General features: G+C 43.4%; 1 protein-coding gene across 4 annotated transcripts in view; it reads left to right on the top strand.

The window, feature by feature from the left end:
• SETD3 (SET domain containing 3, actin N3(tau)-histidine methyltransferase) overlaps positions 1-13,291 on the top strand; it is an 85,770-nt gene extending 72,479 nt beyond the window's left edge. For all 4 annotated transcript variants that reach the window (XM_077910562.1, XM_077910565.1, XM_077910564.1 and 1 more), the window contains 5 exons: positions 2,262-2,336; positions 3,430-3,596; positions 4,473-4,558; positions 11,063-11,223; positions 11,930-13,291. In XM_077910562.1, coding sequence (XP_077766688.1) covers positions 2,262-2,336; positions 3,430-3,596; positions 4,473-4,558; positions 11,063-11,223; positions 11,930-12,361 — 921 coding nt within the window. In that variant the 3' untranslated portion in view covers positions 12,362-13,291. The remainder of the gene's footprint in view (positions 1-2,261; positions 2,337-3,429; positions 3,597-4,472; positions 4,559-11,062; positions 11,224-11,929) is intronic.
• The last annotated feature ends 2,072 nt before the right edge of the window (positions 13,292-15,363 follow it).

Below are 15,363 nucleotides of genomic sequence, written 5' to 3'. Positions count from 1 at the left end.
GTTTGTGCAGAGGAAGACATTGCCAGGTGAATTATTGGGCACCGTGTCCATTCCATTAGGTGTAAAGCATGTTGGAGTGACCAGCCCTTGTATTTGAGTATGTGACTCTCCCAGTTGGGACAGAGGGGCCTTTGGAAATTCAAGCAGAACTGAGAGAGGCTCTTTTTCAGGGTCTTTCTGGTAGAATATTGAAACATCTAAATCATGTAGATTTCCACAAGGCTTCCAGTCTAAAAATAAAATCCCAGTTTTTTATAAGTAGCAGGCAAGGCTCCCTACTCAACCTGTCCCCAGTATACTCCCAGCACACACAGGTCTGAGCCCCTGTGCCTCATCAGATACCAGCACATGTCCACCTCAGGGCCTTTGCTCGGGCTGTTCTTGCTGCTTGAAACACTTGCTCCTCCAATGTCTGCAAGACCACTCACAGACTTCCTCAAGGAAGGCTGCCCTCAGTGCCCCATATAACATCACCACACCTCCCCTTCCATGTGTCTCCCTTCCTGGCCCATCGTGTGTCTCCCATGTGTCTACCTACTTATTTTTGTTTATTCTTGGCCCTTCCCTGTCCCTCCTGCTTCCCTGACTGCCCTCCTGCTGTCTGATGCTCCCGCCATGTCCCGTATAAACACACCGTGGAGTGGCAGACTTTCAGGGCTGTGAGTTCATGAGCAGTTCCTATTGCATACCTTATTATCATGTTTTGGGGGTCAGAAAAGTGGTTTTGACATTGGGCAAGAACTTCACAGAGCTGATCTTATCAAGTGTTGAAACTGTTACTTGAGCAAAGATGTGCCAGATTCCTGGCTACATTCATTTGTTGTTGCTTTTGTGTCTCTCTTGGCTATGCAAAGCAGAAGCAAGAAGGATTTCTAGGTATACGGTTACTAAACCATTAGTTCTGGGGATACTGGGTTTAAGGGTGATCATCACATGGCCTCCCCATCCTAAAAATGCCATTTCCCAGACTCAGAAGTAATTTTTTGGGTTCAAGCTTTTGATACCTTTATTACCAAGTAGCACTTGCAGAAGTCTGGAATGTTGATTCTCCAGGACAAAATAAGAAGGTCAAAGTAATTAATGAACAGCCTCAGACAATCTAAGAGATGGGGGGGGGGGGCTGCTCTGAGAGACAGACTTTTTTTTTTTAACTTTTTATTTATTCATTCATTCGAGACACACAGAGAGAGGCAGAGACATAGGCAGAGGGGGAGAAGTAGGCTCCCTGTGGGGAGCCTGATGTGGGACTCGATCCCAGGACTGGGATCACACCCTAAGCCAAAGGCAGACGCTCAACCACTAAGCCACCCAGGTGCCCCCTGCACATCTGTGTTCATAAGGATAAAAGCCACTCCTCCCCTTCTGTGAACCTCCCTTCCTTTTTTTCCTGTAGGTAGAGTGCAGGGCTACCAAAAGGTTTTAAACAGGAGGTCGACAGTGTAGTGTCACTAGGATGCAGGAAAGGCAGAACTGGACTTTGAAGCCATTTGGAAGGTTTTTGCAAATGGTAAGGACCTTTGGTCATGTAGGGTAATGACAAGGAAGGAAGGAACCCAAAGGATAATTTTGGAGTTCATGTACTGACCAGTAGTGGCACCAGGAATATCTTTGGGCCTGTGTGTAAAGACATGGACTTGGCTTGGCCCCCAGGACAGGAGAGACTGGGGAGTGACACAGGTTTCTGGTATAGGGAGCAGGTTTGGGGTTTACTTGTAAGAGGCTTACAGATGCTTACAACATAGCACTAGGTGGAAAGTGGATAGGCTACAGATGAGTTATATTTCCCTTTGCTTATCCAAAAGTTTCAGTTTCTCTAATTTCAGGGTAATATACATTATCTAGAAAGGGGCTCTTCTTTTTCCCTTATTCTTTATCCAGTAGAAGACACACTTTAGTTTCCTGGTGGCCAAATATGGGAGAAATGGTATTTGCGAGTCAACTAGAGTCGTTCAGGATTTCCTGTGGGGCTTGCTTTGTGACAAATGACTATGCTTGCTTGAGGTCAGTGAATGACAATCTATACACTATATTTTCCTAAGAGTAAGGTCCTACATGTGAGGTGTGGAATCTTATGTAAGAATCTCTTGATATAAACAGGATTAATGAAAATAACCAAGTAGTTCTGTGTCAGTCTTTACTAAAAGCATGCAGAGTGCGGTACCTTTGAGTATCTTTTATCTTCTAATTACTGAAAAAGACCCTCACGAGCGAGGGGACCAGAGACCTAGGTGCTCACAGTTGCCACCCTCTCCCCCACCTAGATCACCACCGGCTACAACCTGGAAGATGACCGCTGTGAGTGTGTCGCCCTGCGGGACTTCCGGGCGGGAGAGCAGGTAGGCGGTGTGTTGTGCACTGGCACCCGGAAGGTGGGCCAGCCAGTGGGCACGGGTTAATATTGTGTTGATCAGTTTGAGAAGGTATTTAACTCAGGCAGAAAAAAACAGTATTTAGGACTGTTTGGGGAATACATCCTGAGACCTAAAGCTGTAAGAAACATACTGTGCTTTGAGTCCACAAAGAAAAAAGATTCAAATGCACTGACTTCCACAGTTGACCTAATATTTGTGATAGTGTCATTTGAAGATAAACTTTATGACAGTAGGACACATTTTTCAGTTGCATAAGCTGCATCGTTGTATTTCTTTTTCTGTTGATTAGAACCTTGTTTATAGAGAAGCTGTTTATTTAAATGGTAGAAACGGGAGTCAGGAACATGGATCTTTTATTTCCACTTTAATCTGTGAAGTTTTATTTTGTAACCTGGGTGGGGGCAGGCTTTTCAGTAGGTGTGAAAATGCGCATCTTTGAATGCCTGCTTTCCACCTGTCAGTCTCATGACCAAGCAGTTAATCCCAAAAAGCAGAACTGACGTGGCACCATTGACATTCCAACTGAGACAGAACGAACAATAGTACTCTAACAAAGCGCTGATTGGCTCTTCCTGCAGAAGAGTTATAAACCCTCCTACTAGGTGCAGAATTGCCACAGGATCTGGACATGAGTTTCTGACAGACATTGTCTGAGATCTTGTTCCAGAAGAGACTCTTGTATTAGAAGGAGAGGGGGGATGCTCACAAATTGTTAGGTGCAGCCGTAGTATACTAGCCTGACTGGCCTGGGGACGGGGAAGAGACAGTGAGTGCTGAGGCCGGGGCTCCTCTGGGAAGCAGTCAGGCCCACGCTGTGGCGGGAACAGATGCCTTTCGTCACGTGGGTCAGACATTCCGGGGGGTGGGGTAAGGGATGGCAAGGTCATGCATCTTGCTGGGACTTCAGGAGAAGTGCGTAGTCACTGTAGAGCTGTTGTGTATCTCTATTGGAAAGGCCAGTTGAATGTAGGGGGACTGATCCTTTGCCCTGCTCTGTATTGAGAATGATGTTAAATTTCTTTTATATCCCTTTATTTTTTTCTTTACTGCATCTCAGATTTACATTTTTTATGGCACTCGGTCAAATGCAGAGTTTGTGATCCACAGTGGTTTTTTCTTTGACAATAATTCACACGACAGAGTGAAAATAAAGCTGGGAGTGAGTAAGAGTGACCGGCTATATGCCATGAAAGCCGAGGTCCTGGCCCGCGCCGGCATCCCCACGTACGTACAGAAGCGCTCACCTCTTTCCTGTGTTCCTTGAAATATTTCCAGTTGCATAGTGTTCAGTTGGTGTGTTAATAACACCTTCTCTGGAGTGGCTTGTCTTCATGTCTTCATCCCTGCTACACGGCATGTTTAAACTGAGGTGCATGGAGACTTAGCGCTTTCAGATAAACATCATTGTATCGTTGGGAGCACTCACAGTCCGTTCCAGGGGACACAGCCTGAACTCCTCATTAAGTTAAATAAATACTGTGGATCATTAGTGTCTTTCACCTTGAAAAGGTTAATGACCCGGATCAATTTGTTTCATTTAATTCTTTGCCACCATTAGTTTCTGTAATGAAGTCACGATCCCCAGCGATTTCAAGAATTTCTGGTTAAATTCTTTAAGATTTTCTTGCATTTGAGGTGCAAAATGATAAAGAAGACAAGAATTATGATTTATTAGTTCTCCAGGGAGTGGAGGAACCATTCTTAATGAAAATGGATTATCCAGACCGGTTTTTATTGAACTTGTCAATATTTGATTAATGATTAAAATGTGAACTCAACATAAATTATTGTTAACATTTTTTAAGAAGCACGGGCACACTTCATTCTCTTAGTGTGTCATCTGTACCCTGAGATTAAGGCTTTTAGACTCCGGGTAGCTGGCAGGGGCAGTAACCGCCATCCTCTGCAGCAGGGCCTCCTTCTACACTTGCCAGGCATTGAAAGCAGCACTTTCATGGTTTGGGCGAGGGTTTGGGATGAGTCCTGCGGGTCAGTGCCCCTTAAGGACGACCCACCTTGCAGAGTGTTGAGGGAAGGGATGTCCCTTGCTGAGAGAAGGTGCCCAAGCTGGGTGATTAATGCTATTGCTACTTTTGTCAGTTCCAGTGTCTTTGCGCTGCATTATACTGACCCACCGGTCTCTGCCCAGCTCCTGGCTTTTCTCCGTGTCTTCTGCATGACCGAAGGTAAATTATAGGGAAGAGATGTTGACTTGTTAAAAAATTTGTGAAGGGATCCCTGGGTGGCGCAGCGGTTTGGCGCCTGCCTTTGGCCCAGGGCGCGATCCTGGAGATCCGGGATCGAATCCCACATCGGGCTCCCGGTGCATGGAGCCTGCTTCTCCCTCTGCCTGTCTCTCTTTCTCTCCCTCTCTCTGTGACTATCATAAATAAATAAAAAAAATTAAAAAAAAATTTGTGAAGTATAAGTCATAGGGAATCCAGATTAAAGATAAAAGGGTTTAAAACTTAGAGCACTTTGGGGGGAAATGAGATGGCACCATTGGAGAAAGAAGTCCGTCTGTTTTACCCTGGAGGTGTTCTATTAAGTCCTAAATATGTTGTCAATATTCATTTGTAATAAACAACTAATGCTCTACCACATTGGAAGAAAACTTAAAACCTCTGGGACCATCTAACTGCATGAAAATTCTGTGTTGGTAGAGGGCAGCTTTTGATGTGCTCACTCCCCAGACAGCCTTATCTCTCTCCCAGTGCACTGACATCCGTGAGTGCCCCCTGATGTCATGTGGTCAGCGTGGCATACGTGAGCCGCAGGACTTGCCTGGGTAACCAGCTCTGCATTCCAAATCCGAAACTCCTGGCAAGCTTTTTAATGTCAGGCCTCCTGTTAGACTCATTAACGCTGCAAACAGAATCTGTTTACATCACAAAATGTTCTTGTCTGCAGCCTCTTATTTCAGGTACAGAAAGAGTTAAGTGTATGTGTTTAGCATCTAGTTTCATCTTTGCTTATGACAAGACATTTGGGGTTTCTTATCCTGAGATTTGACCTGTTGTGGTTTTGTTTTTGTTTTTTGTCTGAAAATGTACTTCCCCAAATCCCAGTATCCTGCGGTTTCACTTCTACTGTTTTTGTTTTTTGTTTTTAGTTTTCATTTAAATTCCAATTAGTTAACAAACGTAGAGTGTAATATTAGTGTCAGGGGTACAACAGAGTGATTCCCATATATCTATCCCCTGTGCTGATCACAAGTGCACTCTGTCCTCGTCGCCTGTTTCCCCCATCTCCCCGCAACCCCCTCCCCCCCCCCCCCCCGTGACTGTGAGCTGTGAGTGTGTTCTCAATAGTTAAGAGTCTGTTTCTTGGTTTGTCTTTTCTGTCTTGTTTCCCTTTTGCACATTTGTCTTGTTTCTTAAATTCCACATATGAGTGAAATCATATGGTACTTGTCTTTCTCTGACTGATTTAATTGCTTTAGCATTATACTCTCGCTCCATCCACATCATTATAAATGGTAAGATTCCATTCTTTTTGATGGCTGAGTACTATTCCGTTGTGTGTGTGTATGTCAGTTGATGGACATCTGGGCTCTTATCATAATTTGGATATTGCAGATAATCCTGCTGTATGTATACATCAAGGTGCCTGTATCCCTTTAAACTAGTATTTTTGTTTCTTTTGAGTAAATACCTAGTAGTGCAATTGCTGGGTCATAGGGTAGCTCTATTTTAACTTCTTGAGGAACCTCCATGCTGTTTTCCAGAGTGGCTGCAGCAGTTTACATTCCCACCAACTATATGAAGGTTCCCTTTTCTCTGCATCCTTGCTGACACTCATCGTTTTTTTTTGTTGTTGTTGTTGTTGATTTTAGCCATTCTGACAGGTGTGAGGTGATACCTTATTGTGGTTTTGATTTGTATTTACTTGATGATTGGTGATGTGTTGAGCATCTTTTCTTGTGTGTGTTGGCTATCTATATGTCTTCTTTGGAAAAAATGTCTCTTCATGTCTTCTACCCATTTTTAGTTGGATTATTTGTTTTTTGGGGTGTTGACTTTTATAAGTTCTTTATGTGTTTTGGATACTAACTCTTTATCAGATATGTCATTTGCAAATATCTTCTCCCATTCCATAGGTTGCCTTTTAGTTTTGTTGACTGTTTCCTTTGCTGTGCAGAAGTGTTTTATTCTGATGGAGTCCCAGTAGTTCATTTTTGCTTTTGTTTCCTTTGCCTCAAGAGACATGTCTAGTAAGAAGTTGCTACAACGGATGTCAAAGAGGTTGCTACCTGTGTTCTCCTTTAGGATTTTAATGGTTTCCTGTCTCACATTTAGGTCTTTAATCCATTTTGAATTTATTTTTGTGTATAGTGTAAGAAAATGGTCCCATTTCATTCATTTGGCATATCGCTGTCCAGTTTTCCCAACACTATTTGTAGAAGAGACTCTTTTTCCCATTGGATATTCTTTCTTGCTTTGTCAAAGATTAATTGATCATATAATTATGGGTTCATTTCTAGTTGTTCTGTTGATCTGTGTATCTGTTTTTATGCCAGTACCATACTGTTTTGATGAATACCACTTTGTAGAATAACTTAATGTCCAGAATTGTAATGCTTACAGCTTTGTTTTTCTTTCTCAAGATTGCTTTGGCTATTCAGGGTCTTTTGTGGTTCCATACAAATTTTAGGATTGTTCATTCTAGCTCTTGTGATAAATGCTGTTGGTATTTTGATAGAGATTGTGCTAAATGTATGAATTGTTTCAAGTAGTACAGACATTTTAACAATGTTTGTTCTTCTGATCCATGAGCATGGAATGTTTTTCATATTTCTGTGTCTTCTTCAATTTCTTCTCTAAGTTTTCTCTCATGTTCTATAGTTTTCAGAGAACAGATTTTTTACCTCTTTAGTTAGGTTTATTCCTAGGTATCTTACTTTTTTTGGCAAATAATTCATTAATTTCTCTTTTGGTTGCTTCATTATTGGTGTATAGAAATGCAACAGATTTCTGTACATTGATTTTGTATCCTGCAACTTTACTGAAATCGTTTATCAGTTCTAGTAGTTTTTTGGTGGAGTCTTTCAGGTTTTCTATATATAGTACCATGTCTTCTGATAGTGAAAGTTTTATTTCTCTTTGCTAATTTGGATGCCTTAAATTTCTTTTTTGTAGTCTGATTGCTGAGGCTAGAACTTCAGTCCTATGTTAAATAACAATGGTGAGAGTGTTGTGTTCCTGACCATTGGGGAAAAGCTCTCAGTTTTTCCCCATTGAGGGTGGTATTAGCTGTGGGTCTTCCATATATATATATATAGCGCCTTTATTATGTTGTGGTATGCTCCCTCTAAACTTATTGTATTGAGGGATTTTTATCATGAATAGATGTTATACTTTGTCAAACACTTATCCTGTATCTATAAAGGGGATCGTATGGTTCTTATCCTTTCTTTTATTAATGTAGTGTATCACGTTGATTGATTTGTGAATATTGAACCATCCTTGCAGCCTAAGAATAAATCCCACTTGATCGTGGTGAATGATTCTTCTAATGTCCTTTTGGATTCAGTCTGCTAGTATTTTATTGGGAAGTTTTGCATCCATGTTCATCAGGGATATTGGCCTGTAGTTCTTTTTTTTGTGGTGTATATGAGGCCAGGGTAATGCTGGCCTCGTAGAATGAATTTGGAAGCTTTCCTTCCTTTTATGTTTTTTGAGTAGTTTGAGAATAGGTATTAACTCTTCTTTAAATGTTTGGTGGAATTTGCCTATGAAGCCATCTGGCTCTGGACTTTTGTTTGTTGGGAGATTTTTGATTACTGATTCAATTTCTTTCCTGGTAATTGGTCTGTTCAAATTTTCTATTTCTTCCTGTTTCAGTTTTGGTAGTTTATATGTGTCTAGGAATTTATCCATTTCTTCCAAATTGTCTAATTTGTTGGCATATAATTTTTCATAGTAGTCTTTTAAGATTGTATTTCTGTGGTGTTGGTTGTTACTTCTCCTTTGTCATTTGGGATTTTACTTGAGTCCTTTCTCTTTTTGGCAAGTCTGGCTAGAGGTTTATCAGTTTTATTAATTTTTTCAAACAACAGGTCCTAGTTTCATTGATCTAGTTTATTGTCCTTTTTTAGTTTCTCTGTCATTTATTTCTGCTCTAATTTATATTATTCCCTTCTCTAAGGTTTCACTTGTAATTGTGTATGTGTGCGTCTACTGTTGTAAACTACCTTAAATCCTATGCGAAACAGATTGGGTAGGAAGAAGTGAGTGGGTTACCACCTAACTGAACAGATAGATAAGCAGTCCTATGCAGGAAGCTGCCCAAGCCCCAGGGAAAGGGCAGTTTGGTCCGCAGAGGTGACCTGTGGCCCATGGTGAAGAGTCTGCTGTCCTTGGCCCCCTGTCTTCATGTCTGGATGCAGCAGAAATGCTGTCCAGTCCAGGGTTTGACATCAGGGTGGTGGTAGAAGAAATAGTCCCCAGACACAGACAGTGTAGACACCCAACTATGGGACCCACAGAGCTGGGAGATGGGACTTGTCCCTTACTGCCACTCAAGTTAGAGCTCCTGGCTATTTTGTACTTTGCTCTTGGCTCATCGATTCAGTTTAGCAAACACAGGTTAAGGGTTTCCTGTGGACTTTCCTTGCATACGATACAGGAGTATGAAATTACAGGTCACAGTTAATATCCTGAAGAAGTTTATAACTAAGAAAGAGGACAGGACAGTGATACTATACTAATCCCTGTCCTTTTTGAGCACCCACTGCGTGCCAGGCGCGATGCTAAATGTGGTGCAGACTTCATGTTAATTCTCATCAGGCTTACAGGGCTTAGGGATTCCCAGCTGACTGACATGGAAACGCCAGTTCGAAGAGGATGGGTAATGCAGCCCTCAGCTAGCAGGTGATGATGGCCTTATGTCGAAACCCAGCTCTGCTCATTCAGAGCCTGCGCCTTAGGCATCCCATGTGGTGCCTGCTGGTTTGCAAAGAACAGATCTGTGAAAGAGATCCTAGTACTTCAGGGGTCTGAAGGGATCAGCGTTTGACACGGAGCCAGGCTGAGGAGTGAGGGCACTGGTCACTCTCTGGGGTGACCAAACATGCGCTCTTGTGGTGACCGAGTGAAGGCGCAAAGCCCTTTTGGGGACGCAGAGAATCTGTCTGGGCTTTGTTAGCTGCAGGAAAGCAGGGGAAGGGGCCTGCTCACAGAACCTTTGGTCTCATGGTGACACGGTCTCATGTCCCCTTGTGGGTTTCCTGTCCCCAGTAGTGTGAAGGAGCCCAGTTTCAGTGTTGAAAGGAGCAGAGAGAGAAGGCGCTGCTTCTGCCCCTTAGCTTTCCAGTGTTGAGGGCAGTACTTGTGGCCTTAGTGCTGGGGGCTTCTGGAAAAAATGTCTACCGCTAAGGAAGCCTGATTTAAATTTTCAGCACTTCATACAAAGAATATAAACTGCAGGATGCAAAATATAAAAACTGAATTTTATCATGATCTTTTGCTCACAAATGCTACTTAATAAATTTCTTTTTTGAACGTTATATTAACTTCTGTTTCAGGCAGCCCAGTGGCTCAGCGGTTTAGCACCGCCTTCAGCCCAGGGTGTGATCCTGGAGACCCGGGATCTAGTCCCACATTGGGCTCCCTACATGGAGCCTGCTTCTCCCTCTGCCTGTGTCTCTGCCTCTTTCTGTGTCTCTCATGAATAAATAAAATCTTTTTTTTTTTTTTTTTTTAAAGATTAACTTCTGTTTCCTTAAAAAGCAAACTGCTTGAATCATTTTAGGTCTGCTGACTCTCTGTAGTGTCTCTTTAGTCATAGAAAGACAATTTGTCGTGTCAAGACAATTGATGTATTCTTTGAATTCCTCTAACTAATACTAATAAAAGTTTGGTTTGCTGGCAGCAGAGTCTTCAGTTTGAATTGTAAATAGTGACAGCTGTGGGGCATTTTGCTCTGAAAGAGATACTGTCTCATAATTACATAAGAAGGTCGGGTGTGTTTCTTGAGCGTGAATAGGATCGGCATGTTTGGGTCTCTTGAAGATAATGTGCCAGGAGCTGAGATGCTCAGAGCAGTTTGTGAATCCTTTCCTCTTCTTAAATATATTCAAAGGTAATGGAGATACTCACTTGTGTTTATTTGTAATTTCTATTTAAATTCCTGACAAATGAGGGATATAGGCACATTTTTCTTTAAGGTTTTTATAGTCCATTTTCTTACTTCTTTCAGTTTGTGGTTTATGTGTTGTAAGAAGAGATAAATAGCTTTGTGAGGTCCACTGCTGCAGAGAGCACCAATCTGATTTAAATTTAGAAGGGTCACTGGTCGTTGTGCTGTCACCCATTTTTACTATTTACATTGTTCACCTGAACGTCTTTTTGACCCCATTGGCATGACTGAGAAGCTATCGTCAGAATCAGGGATGTGTCCCCATAGATTACCCTTAAAACCCATCTTGTGAAACTGTCTGAAAGCTCTCAGTGTCCCTCATAAAAGCAGCGAGGGATGGAGGGCCGCACCAAGGCTGGGCCTGGACTCTAAGTCAGGAGGCTAGCGCCGACTCTGCAGAGCCCGGGACTGCCTGGCCCGTCGATTCGGGGGAGCTTTTCCCCACAGGAGGGTGACGTTGCTGGGGAAGATCTTTTCCAAGGTGGGCTGCTTGTTAAAATGAGAAGCCGTGCTGTTTCCTCCCTCACAGATGGCTGTTTGTATTTCTGCAGAAGAATTGAAGGAACATTTGCTGGGGGATAATGCTCTCGACAGAATCTTCACTTTGGGTAATTCTGAATATCCCGTCAGCTGGGACAATGAGGTCAGGCTTTGGACATTTCTTGAAGATCGAGCCTCACTTCTTTTAAAAACCTACAAAACAACTATTGAGGTAATTAGATCGCTTAAATGAGGATTTGAGCTTTGACGTGTTTGCAGGGATTTTTAAGAATCGATTTCTTCCTAAATGTAAATGACTTCCGTTAGCAAAATGGCTGCATATCTGATTTTTTTTCATTCAGTTTATTAATATTGTCCTACTTAGCACAGTTATACTTACCAAAAGGATCCTGTTGAGGCATTGTTAACTAGAAGATCAATTTTAAAAATTATTTGGGACTTTTCTGTAATTCTGAATTTTCATTTGTGCTCTCCAGGTTTCCCATTGCACCATTAACTTTGCATGCTCTTCTTCACTTGTTCATTCATTCATTCATTCACTCATTCATTCATTCAGCCCAGCACCAATCCCTGGGGCTGGCAGTGCCTGAGATTGACAACAGAATGATTTTAAAAATAAACCAAGTACGCTGTCCGAAATGGCGGAGCACCATTTGACTTAGGCTCACCATTTTGGTTTTATGATCACCATAACGGGGTGTCATTTAAATACAACACAACCCACACTCCGAAAATGTGCATTTTGATATAAGCACTCAGTCCTGTAGCCACCACCACAGTCAAGTTCTAAAACCTTCTGTCACCCCTGACATTTCCCTCATGCCCCCATCCCCAGCAACAGCTGATCTGCCTTCTGTCACTGTACTTTTGCTGATTCCGACTTCTTATCGTTAATTTTGCTCTTTTTCATTTTCCAGGAAGACAAATCCTTCTTGAGAAACCACGACCTTTCTGTTCGTGCAACAATGGCCATCAAGCTGCGCTTGGGAGAAAAAGAGATTTTGGAAAAAGCAGTGAAGAGCGCGGCCGCGAACCGGGAGCATTACCGCAAGCAGATGCAGGCGGGGGCCCCGCTGCCCCGGTGCGAGGAGAGCGGCACAGCAGGGGCCAGGCTGCCCCTGGCCTTGCGGGACCTGGAGGCGGAGGCCAGTGTGCAGGAGGCCCTGAGCCTCACGGAGGCCGTGGGCCGGGCGAAGGCTGTGGAGAACGGGCTTGTGAACGGCGAAAACTCTATTCCCAATGGGACCAGGTCAGGAAAGGAAAATTTCAATCAGGAGGGGAGTGAAAGAGCGACTGAAGGCACCAAAGAATCTTCTTCAGACAGCACTGCAGGCGCTCGGGAGCAGTAGCCCTGAAGAGGTGCCATCTGAGGGAGTTTGGTTGAGCAAAAGTTTATGAACCGTCCATTTACATCGCTGTGTTTTCTTGTTCACATTTTTCTTTCGGCAGAGAGGAAGATACGTTTTTGCTGCTTTATATAAGAAATGATTTTTTTTAAGTTATTTAAAAAAATCTAGCTTCTCTTTTTGATTAAGATTGCCATCTTGCTTCTGGGCAAAACAAGTTTATCAAGCCACCATGGTGAACGAACAGGGGACAGGGCGCTCTGGAAGATTCTGTAGACCCGTTGTGGGCAAATGTGTTTTCTTCCTGGGGAAGAATGCAGTTCTGCTCTCAGCTGTGCTTTTGTGGGCCTGTCATTTTGACAACCGGTGCCGAAGCCCGCTCTGCCTCCTGCCAGCAGGACTGGGTGGCGGTGCTCTGGGTGCTCAGCCTGAGGGGGGTTGTGGTTGCACAGCACACAACGGGCTTGGGCTTTGGCAACTGGAGGGTCGGGGCGAGATCTTTTTTTTTTTTCCCTAAAAAAAATAACACCCCAGTACTTAAAGAAAAGGGAAGGTGGCAACCTTATTTTTAATAGTTTTAAATGTTGATGATAATCCTAATTATATAAATACACACACACACATCTAGTGATTTCTAAAGATCTGTTTACCTTTTGTGTTTTGTTTTACTGTGTTAACTTGTCCTTTCTCCTTGAATCACAGTAGGACATGCATCATCCTCTTAATTTTAAATGTTGGCGCTGATTTTAAAGTGTTGCATTTGATTCGCGCGTAGCTACTGGAGAGGCTGCAGACACAGCAGCCCCCAGCTCGCTGAGGTGTTGTTCAGGGTGAGGTGGCTCCCTGGCTTTTCCGGTTTTCACAACAAGCTAGAGATTTTCAAAGCTACACTTTTGAGTAAAAAGCCTTATTAAAAGGAAAACATGATTAATATTTTTTTGTCTATTCCTTTTCTTTTGAGTGGGACAAGCCCTTTGAATTGAGCCTCTATGCAAACTAGCTTATTCGGGGAGCAGGTTTGAACGTGGCCGTGCCACAGGGGCCTCAGGGCCGCCTGCTGAACCTGAGGTCAGCCCCTCCCCGGCCGGCAGGGTGCAGGGGGCGGCTCTGGGGAGGGCCTAGTGGCAGCAGAAACTCAATAAAGAGAACAGGCATAGGCTTGGGGTAGTGTGCCCAGAAAGCCACCAGTTCTCAGTATGCCAACTTGCCAGTCTTCCTCACCTGCAAGTTTTCACATCACCTCTGAGGTCATAACTCTTAAGTACAACACTTCTTTTGGAAAATGCAGGGTAAGTCATTTACCAGCCAGTTGGTGACCATTGCTGCACACAGGTAATCTGAAGGACATTCTCTGTGTTTCTCCTTAGAGGAGACGCGGACCTGCAGAGATACACTGCTCAGTCCTGCACTGAGGACGCGTTGCCTTACAGAGCTCGGGAGGTCATTAAATACAGCTTGGGTTTCACTGTTACACGTGGTTGGCAGCATTTATCAGCATCGATGCCTGTATCTCTCCTCCGCTGTTGATGCACGCACAACTTCAGCCTATTCGTGAAGAAGCCTGTGATTGCAAACTCCCCAGTCAGCCTTGTATCTGAAATATTTTACCAAAGATATGAATAGTCTGTAAAACTCACAGAGCAGTTTCCAAAAGGCAGAACGGTGGTATTTGAGGCGCTTTCTGCCCCGGCATAGAAGCCCTCCATAGACCAGAACTTGAATCACCAATGTCTGTTGATACATTTTCTCTTCGGTTTAAAAGTTAAGTCTTCTATTAAATACATCCTTGGAAAAATTAGATATGGTTGAGATGTAAAATAGTGTCATGGGATGGGGTGGTTGTCAGAACATTCCCTGGAAGAGACACGAGTCCAGAAGATGCTGACAGAGCCCTGGGTGGGAGTCGGGCTTCAGGTCCTGGCTCACGCGGCTGTCCATTAACTCCCCAGCGATGGGTCTGTTTGTTCATGTGATTGGACCAAAAAGTGATTTTATAAATTAGGCTCCCAATTAAGGGTGGTCTTTGCCTTTGTGAGATAGAAATGGTGCTCATAAGAATGGAACCTTTAAAAAAAAAAAAAAGATTTATTTATGTATTTATTTGAGAGGGGGAGGGAGAGAGAGAGAGCGTGAGCGAGCACACAGAGGGAGAAGCAGACTCCCCACTGAGCAGGGAGCCAGATGCGAGGATGGATCCCAGAACCTTGGGGTCATGACCTGAGCCAAAGGCAGATGCCCAGCCAACTGAGCCACCCTGGTGCCACAAGAACAGAACTTCGCGGTGTGGGAGGCCGGAGTGTCTGCGGAGCCGTGTCGTTTCCCTGAGTTAGGTGGAATTGCCCTTGGCAGGTGGTGAGACCGCGGTGCACCAGAGTCACCTCCTGCCCCGTTACGGAGCAGCAGATACGGTGCTGGTGCCCAGACACTTGGTGCCACAACTTAAGCTTTTAAAAATCAAGGAAAAGTGATTAAATTGGCACTGAAGAACCCTCATTGCCATCTGTCAGGAAAATAGACCTTTTCTCAAATCATTTCAAAGTTTACTTTTTTCTTAATGCTTTTGGATATGAGGCTGTTGAGGCCAGTCTCTGGAAGAATGCCAGCCTCTGCTTCTGTTTCTGAGCTTTGTGTGTTATTTGTGTAAACACTTAGCAATTAGATTTCACCAGCCTAGAAAAACCACCCCGTTTTTTCACACAAACTGGTATTTGATAGGTAACTTCCCCCAATAGTTTCTAGAACAGGCTCTCTGTATTTAATGTATTTTTTTTGAGAAGGTAGGGGCTAAGACATTAAAAATATCCTCAGGTTCCCAATACAATACACAGGGTTATGCTCAATTAAGCCTTCACTTAAACATAGGGATTTTTCTGTTAGTCATGACTTACTGTATTTTTTTGGTGGTTAATATGTGCACATTGGAGTGAAAGAATCAAAAAAAGAAAAAAAAACAAGAAAGTAGTGTGACTTGAGCCTAGCACGACGATAGGACTGTCCATATAGAA

This window comes from Canis aureus, chromosome 9, assembly GCF_053574225.1.
Source record: "Canis aureus isolate CA01 chromosome 9, VMU_Caureus_v.1.0, whole genome shotgun sequence".
NCBI lineage: Eukaryota > Metazoa > Chordata > Mammalia > Carnivora > Canidae > Canis > Canis aureus.
Note: the sequence above shows the minus strand (reverse complement) of the source record. Positions and strands in the feature narration are given on the sequence as shown.